This window comes from Amblyomma maculatum, chromosome 3, assembly GCF_055883805.1.
Source record: "Amblyomma maculatum isolate TAMU_Amacu chromosome 3, ASM5588380v1, whole genome shotgun sequence".
NCBI lineage: Eukaryota > Metazoa > Arthropoda > Arachnida > Ixodida > Ixodidae > Amblyomma > Amblyomma maculatum.
In genome coordinates, this window is record NC_139346.1 from 82,300,023 (window position 1) to 82,310,799 (window position 10,777).

The following is a 10,777-nucleotide window of genomic DNA, read 5'->3' on the forward strand; positions in this document are numbered from 1 at the left end:
TTCTGATGCGCGTACAAGAAGAGAGTGAGAAGTTTGGGCTTAAACTGAACATTAAAAAGACAAAGATCATGGCGTCTTGTCCTATCAAGTCCTGGAGCATCAATGGACAAGAAGTGGAAGCTGTGACAGATTTTCTCTTCTTGGGCTCCAAGATTACCTCGGAAGGAGACTGCAGCCATGAAATTAGGAGACGCCTGCTTCTGGGAAGGAGAGCAATGGTTAGCCTTGACCGCCTAGTCAGCAGAGACATTAGTCTGCCAACCAAGATCCGTATAACTCGTGCTATGGTCTTTCCAGTTGTGATGTATGGATGCGAGAGTTGGACTGTGAAAAAGGCTGACCGCCGCAGAATTGACGCATTTGAATTGTGGTGCTGGCGGAGACTCTTGAGAGTTCTTTGGACGGCCAGAAGATCAAATCAGTCGATATTGTCGACCATAAACCCTGATTGATCATTGGAGGGTTAAATTCTAAAGTTAATGCTCAGCTACTTTGGTCATCTGATGAGAAGAGAGGAGTCGCTGGAGAAAGATTTGATGTTGGGAAAGGTTGAGGGTCTCCGGAGAAGGGGTAGGTAGCGAACTCGATGGTTAGATGGCATCCTCGAGGCACTGCCGATGAAGTTATGTGATGTTAGGAAGATAGTGAGAGACCGGAAAGCGTGGCGTGACATGGTCCATAGGGTCACAAAGAGTCAGACACGACTGAACGACTGAACTGAACTGACTCAACAGGAGCGTAGTGGTAGGGCGGCGATAGTTGCTACTTTTTATATCGAGTTAGTTAATTGAGCGAGCAACTTCTCGGAGAATATTTCTTCTCCGGGGTTTAACCTTTACCCTCACACTTAAATCGGCGTTCCCAGCATTGCATATTAGTATTTTTATTTCTTATTTGTCCTATTTACCTCATAGATGTGGTGCTCCTCTAGTTGTCTATGCTTATTTCCGCAGCAGTCCTTTGGCCTGAAAGTCAGAACCCACTTTTTGATTTTCTATGTGTATAGTTCGCACCGGGCATTTTTTTTTGTAAGCTTCATTCGGCGACAAATTTTATTCTTGCGATTTGCCAGCGCAATAAGCCCAGATTTAAATAAAGGTAATCTCTTTTTCACCAATATTTATTATTCTTTTCTCGATAGTGCATGTGTGGGACCAAACTTCAGCTTGCGAAAACCAAACCTTTTGCACATATATACTTAAAAAAATAGGCAGGTAAGATACATTGTTTTGTACACGTGCTGAAGGACCGGTGAGTTCCTCGTCGTTCGGGATTCTAGTTATAGGGACACTTTAATCCGTATCCCGGTAGCGATGTTTCAGTGTATTAAAGCATCACCGTGAATAAAGGGTTCATATGCAGGTTATATGTGGCGTTTCCGTACCTATGACCTCCAGCGTTGTCTCAGTATTGCTCGACACTGGGCGGGATGATCACAAGTGAAAGCACTACGAAGTACATGATATGTTGCGATGCCAATGTAATCACACAATGACACCTCGAAGCCTGCGAGTCTTTTTATCAGTGCCTTTTCCACACCCCTGAGAGCGCCAGCTTCTAATTCACCGGAATGCCAGGGAGTGTGCCAGTAGCTGGTGTTTGTTTGCAGTTTGAAACTGGTGCTAACATTGCCGACATAGTAGAAAATTTGCCGAAACAACATACTCAAGCGAAAGTTCACTACTCCACCTCGAGCCAACGTAAGCCGCCGTTCACGTTTTACCCTAAATCAGCCCGAGGGCAAGCTGTGGCTATAAGCAAAGAACATGCACCATCCGTGGGGAGTCGCACCAACTATGAGCTTTGTCTATTGATTGGAAAATTGGTTAAAACAAAGCCCATATGGACACTTGAAAACTGTCTTCAGTGGGTACCGAACCACTATCCCTTCGATCCCCAGCCGAGCGCGCAAACCACTACACCACTCCAGGCTCTTGAGAAACACATCGTAATTCATGTTTGCGTGAGGATTATGGTAGTGATTCCAGTGACGATGCATTTAGTGATAATGATGACAGTGATAGTAGCAGTGATAATAATGCTGCGAATAGTGATTATGATACTGATGGCTAATGTGAAGCGGGAGCCAACCACAAACGTGGTGCCACTATGTGCAGCGCAACCGTTCTAAAATTTCCTTCAGTGTTGATTCTAAGCCATTAGAACCAGCGATGCCACAGTGACGAAAGCGGGGCTGCCGCTCTTCTATACGTTTTGAGTCTACACCCTTGTTTTTATCTAAAATATTAAAGTTAATGGCATTACGAAAATGATAGTTATTCCCGTGTGTCATTTCCTTTTAAGTACAAGGACCGCTTGAATCACGCTGCACACGATGCGGTGGCAGGTACCACTACTATGCCAACGAGCTAGCTGTCTCCCTGCAAGCCCTCCAGAGCCCACTTTTCGTGTATGGGAGCGGCGCGGCCGTCAACCTGGCCGGACTGGGAGCCCAGTACGCGGCTGCCTTAGCGCGGGCGTTCGACCCTCGAGGCATCCTGCTGGAAGGTCGCGGATCGGCATCCGGTCTCTGGTGGGGCAGGGCCTCTTACCACGAGTACGAGCGAAGAACCACCGCCTGTGCAACAGCTTCCCCCTCTAATGGCTCTAGCGGTACCTTGGAGCACTTTGAAGGTGTCGCCGCCATAGAGATAGGTGCGTGTTCACCATAGCGCACGAAAAAAAAACATACCAGAAGAGCTAGATTCTCCATTTAAGCATTGTCTTTATTATACATTTGTGCTATTTGGGTGTTTTCTGCGCTCAAAAAGGGCGCAGTACCCCAACGGACAATGAAAGGGACACAAGAAAGAGTGTCTGTGCCTAGTCTTCCCTTTCTTTGTGTTTTGTGGGTTTTGCATATTTTTCCACACCAGTTGTGAGTCTGTTTTCATTGCTAGGAAAATCAAATATGTGGACCAGATCAAGTGCTGCTATAAAATTCAGAGACCTCCAAAAGTTATTTTGGGCGAAAACGTCGCGAGAGCGCCAGAGCCATAATCCATCATTTGTCCTCGCAATAAAATAGATCCGCCTGACTCACAGACAGATAAGTACCAAAAAGCAAATTAGACACAGTTTAGTTTGCAGGATGACGCTGTCATGCTTTCTTCTGATTGGTGACAAGATGATCATGTTAGCTAGTAGTTTAACCCCGACAAATATCCTCCCATGGCTTATGGTTTCTTATTTCCTTGTACGTACTTCCCAGGAATATGCATCAATAAATTAATACTCTTATTAAAGCACCATACCATTCTTGAATCCGTTCAAAATAGACCTGCTCGATTCATCGTGTCATCCTATTCGCGATATCAAAGCGTTTCCTCTCTGATGGAAACACTCAGCATGACATGCCTATCAGCGCGCATAAAATTTATTCGTTTATTGTATTTTCATACACTTTTCATAGTAGCACTCTGTTCACCCGGTCGCATATTTTTCCATCCCCTCATACGTCACATCGTGTTGATAATGCCCCTAAAGTTAACCCCAATTTTCGCCAGTATGGAAACGTAAAAATGTTCACCATTAATCTCGTCAATAAAATAATGGAATGAACTGCAGCCCAGAATCGCCACGATGACAGAATCATCTTTATTTCTGTCAGCATCATAAACTTACTTTGAATCGCCACACTTTCTGTAAATATGCAGACTCACTCTGTCGACTCATTTCCTACCGCTGTGTTTTTTCGTTTGCATGAATTTCACCGCAATTTTATTGTACTCAATTCAAGGTTTAAAATGCTATGGTATCTCTGGTTGTTTTGCTAATGAGTGCAACTTCACCATCAGCATTGCTTTGTTTGTTCGTTTGTTTGATTGATTGTTTGTTTAACAAACAATTATATAGTGGCTTATGTCCAACCCTATGTAGTGTCTTCAGCGGGCCTTTAAAGTGCCTGTCAGAAAAGCTCATTTACACGGGCACCTTTTGCAAGTAAACTGAGCGCGTGATTCAGTTGATGCTCGTTATTCGTTTGATAAACATTAGTAGATTCTACTATAGGATTTATGAGGTAAACTATTCAGGCAAGGTTCCGGAAATGTTTTATTTAGGACTAATTCTTAGAAAATGCTTCGTAGTTTCTGCCGGTAATATCAGGGGTGACTGTTGTCGATAGCAATATTCAGCACCGTGGGGAAAACTAACTATCGTATTGACAGAAAAGTGAATTGTGAAATGGCTGTTCAACAAAATAGGCCTACAATATTCACTTTATGTTGGGCTCTACTGAGCAGTTAGCTAGTTTTGCAAAGAAGTATCATCCAGAGAGTCAGATAAAACGTCTGGCTAGTCTACCATTTAAAGGTAGGTCAAACTTTGGTGGCCCCCGAAGCCAGTGCTAGTCTTGAGATTTAGCTCTTCCAGAGTAAAATATTGTATTTAAATTTCAACACATTAGAAAACAATTTCAAACTACTTGAAACTATCTTGGTTAATTTTACAAAACGAGCTCGGCCGCCACAGCTGTACGATTAAGAGCGTTAGATCGATTTTATTTATTTTATTTATTACAACCTCAAGGGCCCCCCGATGGGACATTACATGAGGGGTGGGCGCTTGAACGGCGGTTAACAATAGTTTTTGTGAAGTGATTACAAAGATGATGAGGCTTCTTCGATGGCAGTCTTGAAATGAGCAGGGTCGGAGATTAGGGCAAGGCTGCTGGGAAGGTCATTCCAGTCGCGAGCTGTGTATACGAAAAAAGACTTCTGGAATGTAGTAGTGTGGGCACGATGCGGGATGACGCTGTTAGAATGGCCTGTGCGGGATGTTCGACGTACAGGTTGGATGAGCTGGCTGTCACGAGGTGAACTATGAAAGAACTTGTGATAAAGGCAGAGGCGTGAAATTTGGCGACGGGAAGCAAGAGAAGGAAGTTGAAGTTGAAGCTTTAATGCAGATATGCTAGAATATCTTGAGTAGTTTGATAGGATAAAGCGAGTAGCACGGTTCTGTACAGATTCAAGAGCTGTGATAAGGTTAGTTTGATGAGGATCAAAGATAGCACTAGCGTATTCAAGTTTCGGTCGCACAAGTGCTTTGTAAGTTAACAGTTTTAAGGAAGAAGGAGCCATGCGTAGATTACGACGAAGGTAGCCAATTGTTCGGTTAGATGAATTTATTATGTGGTTGACGTGGTACGTCCATGATAAATCGCTAGTGAGGTTAATACCAAGGTATTTAAAAGAGTTAGTGGAAGTAACGGCAGAATCATTAATTTTATAAGCATGCGGAGTATAATTTCGGCGGCGATGGAAGGAAAGTAGTACTGTCTTTGTAGTGTTTAGAGACATTAGCCACGTTGAGCACCATTGGTGTATGCTAGTAAGGTCATTTTGAAGGACAGCAGTGTCGTCGGTGTTAGTTATAGGGCGGTATATTACACAATCGTCCGCGAAAAGGCGTATGGTAGACATTACTGTGGAAGGCAAGTCGTTAATGTATATTAAGAAAAGTAATGGGCCCAGGACTGTGCCTTGAGGTACTCCTGAAAGAACATGCGAGTAAGTAGACGAGAAGCCGTTAGCGAAAACGAATTGCATGCGGTCTGTTAAAAAGCTTCGGATCCAGTTGAAGACAAGCGGGTGAAGATTTAAAACTGACAGTTTGAGTAAGAGGCGGGAATGGGGTACTTTATCAAATGCTTTCTCAAAGTCCAAAAATAAGGCATCGGTTGGGATATTGCGGTCTAGATTGGAATGAATATCATGCAGGAACAAAGCTAGTTGGGTTTCACATGAGTGGCCTTTCCGGAATCCATGCTGGTTTGGATGGAAGAAGTTAACTGAAGTTAGAAATGTAGCGACATTAGAGCATATGATGTGCTCCATGATTTTAGAGCATACACTGGTTAGTGAAATGGGTCGATAATTACCTGGCGATGATCGGTCATCTTTTTTGAAGATTGGAATGACCTTCCCTATTCGCCAGTCAAGTGGAACGGAGCCAGTATCAAAAGATTGCTGAAAAATGAGTGAAAGAATAAGACTGGAAACATGTTTAGTGTTTTTCAATACTTTGGAAGTAATTCCATCAATACCACAGGAAGATGAACATTTTAACGAATCAATAATATTAACAATACCATGCGGGTTGAATGCGATGCTGTCCATTGGTGGATGTGGCAATGGTGGGAGGCTGGGAACATTATGAGACTCTTCGTTAGTAAAAACTGAACAGAATGTGTAGTTTAATACACGGGACACGTCAGATACGCCTACTGACGAGCCGCTACTGTCACATAGTGAAATATTAGTATTTTTGTCAGGGATAATTGTTTTCCAGAAGCGCTTTGGGTTGGCTCGTAACATTTCAGGGAGGGTATTGGAGAAGAACTGGCGTTTAGTTTCGGCAGTAAGATCGGAGTATTGCTTAGCAATGGTGTGGTATTTGTCCCATGCACATTTAGTATTAGATAACTTGGCAGAACGGAAAAGGCGTTTTTTCTTGTTATTTAAACGTTTTAATGTTGTATTAAACCAAGGCGAGCGTGTTCGTTCTGTTATACTGATGGTAGGGATGTAAAGTCTTATCAAGCGCAACATTTCCGATTTGAAGAGAGACCAGTTCGACTCAACAGTACGTGAGGGATACGTAGAAGCGAAGTCGTTATAGAATGCAAGGAGGTCACGATTCATGCTAATGTAGTCACCTTTGTCGTAGTATTAGTATTTTTTTGGATTTAGGGATTTTGGGAAAGCTGGCAGAGAAAGTAGTATGAACTACAACGTGGTCACTAATGCCCGTAATATACGAAGGAGTGCAGATTGCCTCAGGGTGAGTAGTCAACACAAGGTCGAGAATGCTAGCTGAATGATTAGTAGTGCGGGTCGGCTCAGAAACCATTTGAGTCAGGCCGAACGTTAGGCATGTGTTCAGGAATTCGCTAGATACGTGACTTTTCATTAGGGTTTGGGCAATATCGTTCCAATCTATGGACGGAAAATTGAAATCGCCGAAGAGTAAGATAGGGGTGTTGGGGTAAGAAGAGATAAGCGACTCAAGCGCTTCATGAAACAACGTTATAAAGGAACTGTCCATATCAGGTGGTCGATAACATACACCTATGAGTACGCGGGGAGACGAAGCATGGCAGCACACCCAAACCATTTCCAACGAGGTGACTATGTTAATAATAGAACAATTTAGGGAGCGTTTGGCAGCGATCAGAACACCACCGCCACGGCAGCCGTCAGGTCTGTCCTTCCTGAATATATGAAACTCGGGTAAATCAGGCATGATTTCAGAATCCGATATAGAGGACTTTAACCATGTTTCAGTTAGTAAAACGATGTTACTAGACGAAGAACTGATAAGACTACACAAGGATTCACGTTTGGGTACTATACTGCGAATGTTTGTGTAAAGAAGTGATAGATGATCATTTTTGGGTTCCCTGAGAACTGGTAACTGCTATGACTTACGTTCAAGAACATTCCCGGCTGCGTGGTCAAAGATGTAGGTTTTACCATTAGAAATTAGTTTGTTGTGACGCAGCTTGTAAGACATGTGGTTAGCTTTCGCAAATTCAATAAGGCGTTTACGGGCGAGACGGGTGTTAGCAGAGAAATCTTCACTAATTGCGTAATCGGTGGATTTTAGCTTATAGGCTGAAGATAAAATGCGTTCTTTGTCTTTGAAATGCAAGAATTTTACTATGATCGGGCGCTGTTTTCCGTCACTGAATGTGCCTATACGATGCGCTCGCTCAATATCCTCACTTTCAAGGGTTATGCTGAGCCGCTCTATACAAAGATCTGTTACGAGTTTTTCGGATTCACTCCAAGTTTCGTTTTTTGCATCCTTGAGCCCATAGAACACTAAATTGCTTCGACGGGACATGTTTTCAAGGTCGTCAATGCGAGCAGTCAGAGCAGATACCTGAGCTGAGCAATTAGCGGTAGCACTTTGAATGTTGTCAATCTGAGACTTTGCATCTGAAATAGACTGGAAGTCACACTCAATCTTCGAAAGCCTAGTGGTTAGGTCCGCGAAAGCTTTCTCGTGGACTGCAAGGGTTGACTTGATAGAGCCTAATTGCTCAAGTATAGTTGACTGCCCGCATTGTAAAGCTGTAAGCGCGGCAAGTATTTCAGTTGAGCTGTCGGTAGGGTCAGGACCAGGGTTCGTTTCTACATCACCGGCCAGCAGAAGTAGTTTCAACAGCATGTATGAACACTCATAAAATATTGTTAAAGATCGCCGTGGGCCCGGCAGCACAAAGAGACAGCGGTCACTGGAGCGCTTAGCGTAAAGGCTATGGCAATTCATTACCTGCGTAACGAAGTGAAGACAGTTAGGGCGCTCCATTTCCGTGGTGCCGCCGAGCCCACTAAGCGCCGCGATGGTTTGGTCGGGCTTTATATGGCTGAATCTAGGGGAGGGTGCGGCGATTGTCTCAGATAGCAGTGATGATGGCCAGGGACTTTGTAGATACTGATGCGGAAACCAGGTATCCGCGCTTGCAGGCAATGGCTCGCACTTGGCTCTCGGAACATGATATGGCAGCTGCTGTTCCGTACCCGCAAAGGCATGCGCAGACGGAAGCACAGGCAAAGCGTTGACAGTGGATGGTGTGCAGGTGGACAGCACTCCGAGGACAGAAAGCAGCCAGGACCAGGAAAGTGGGGTGAACTGCGTAACGAAGTGAAGACAGTTAGGGCGCTCCATTTCCGTGGTGCCGCCGAGCCCACTAAGCCGCCGAGCCCACTAAGCATTTACAGCATTTGAACCTGCGTCGTCAGTTCTGTTATCATCGGGTACGTCACGAAACGTAGATTCGTTTGGCACCGCCTGCAGCACACTACGTGCACTGGTTCTTCCGCCGCGGCCCTCGAAGGACGCAGTCCATTAGGATTTCAAAGAACAAAGGACGTCAGTGCGAATCCTTCGCACATGTTAGGACTTAGCTCGAAAAACAATTCTGCGCGCCATATGGTGCCAATTTATTTGACAACATTCAGAAACCTGTGCCCCAAACTACTGAACCACAATTTTGCTACCAATGGTGATGTTAAGTGATTTTACACATCCATTCCCAGGTTGAGTCTGCAAGGCTGCTCTGTGTATAGTAGGCAATGCTGCAGGGGTGGGAGGGGGAGCCTCGTTCATGAGGCTTTGGGAATTATGACGCCACACATGCTGGACCAAGTGGTGGCCTCCATTGCATGGGTGGTCGAGTGGTATTTAAGAAAGTATTTACAATGCTGTAGCTATGATCACATGACTAGGCAAACATCTCATCTTGAATCTATGAGCGACAGAGAAACGGGCGAGAAACCGGGACATATAAGCAGATAGAGATAACGCTCTCAGAACACATGACAACTATGGTCGCTGCGGGCACTTCTATATACATTTCATTCCCTGACCGCCTTGTTCTTTCTCGATGCCTTATCGTTTGTTCGCTCTACGAGACTGCACTAACAAAGTTGACCGGTGCCGCCTCTGTCACAGCTTACGCGGCCTTCAACGCTATCCGGTCTATGAGTGACCGGACGCGCTGGTGGAAACGGCGGGACTTCCTGGGCCTCTCCGAGGACCAGGCCTTTTTCGTCTCGTTCTGCCAAGCGTACTGCGCTCGCGAGCGCAACGAGCGGCAGCGCCTGTCCTGTACGTTGCCGCTCAAGAACTACCGCACGTTCGCCGGCGCCTTTCAGTGCCCCGTCAGCACGGCGATGAACCCCGAAAGGCGATGCGGCTTTTTCGAAAGTGACCTCCCGAGAACCACAACCAAGGCTCCATCGTCCACGAAGCAGCAGCAGCAGTCGTCCGCGGCTGGGTTGAGTGGCGGCGACGACGCGGTGACGCTGGCGAAAACGCCTTTCGGAAAGAACATGTTTTAACGCCTATGCGTACTCGCCCGAAAGCGATCATTGATAGCGCAAGTTTTATCAAGATATGTAATAAGCGGACTATGCGTGTGCACGCTCTGGAGAGCTCGCTGAACATATATATAGAAATCGGCGCATGTCTTTTGTTTTCTACTTATTTTTTCTTGCTCCTTGATTTTATACTTTTTCACTCATGATTTCCATTTTGAACAGAAAATGATAGGAGTGCTATGAAGGTTTTATGTGAAAAGAGAAATTCAGGACACCTCGCTGCCCGGATGACATCGCTTTTACATGTGTTAGCTAACTGTATACATATATTTTAGCGACTTTTATTTTGATGATAATATATGCATTGCCTATTTGTTTGCAGATAAGTTTGCACCTATGTTTATGTAGAAGGAGGGTTTGTTAATCAGGTGACAAAAAAACAAGCAGCCATAAATTGTAGCAATAACCATAATAACGCCTCAAATATTCTAATATTCAAGAAAAAGGCTAGTTCGTCAGTACTATTAAACAAAGATTTTTTATTTGCACCAGCATGGTTTACTTGCGCAAATATTAGTTCGGCTTCGACTTAATATTATTAAACTTGTAGTGGTAGTTTCGCAGAATATTTTAGATTATATATATATAGAATCATTTCATATCGGAATAGTTTACTGTGTTGCATTTCTGGAGCTATATATTTCCAACTTACCTGGAAACAACAGACATTAGTGAAAAGCCAAATGTTCCGTTCATCTCGCCTTCTAGTTACCGCCCTCACACGTCCCTTCATCTTAGTATATAAAATGTAAAAATACGTCCTCTTCATTTGCAGTTGCATGTAGATCAGTGTGAGTGAATAAAGTACCGCTCAGCGAGAACAAAATTACTTACTTCCATCCTAGCGTCCGCGTTCAGAATTTACGAAAGAACAATCTAACCAT

The 10,777-nt window shown here is 44.4% G+C and overlaps 1 protein-coding gene across 1 annotated transcript in view; it reads left to right on the forward strand.

The window, feature by feature from the left end:
• The window catches only part of LOC146195119 (neprilysin-3-like), a 37,827-nt gene extending 27,973 nt beyond the window's left edge, over positions 1 to 9,854 (forward strand). Inside the window, exons 4-5 of the mRNA XM_084596727.1 lie at positions 2,348 to 2,655; positions 9,466 to 9,854. Coding sequence (XP_084452853.1) covers positions 2,348 to 2,655; positions 9,466 to 9,854 — 697 coding nt within the window. The remainder of the gene's footprint in view (positions 1 to 2,347; positions 2,656 to 9,465) is intronic.
• The last annotated feature ends 923 nt before the right edge of the window (positions 9,855 to 10,777 follow it).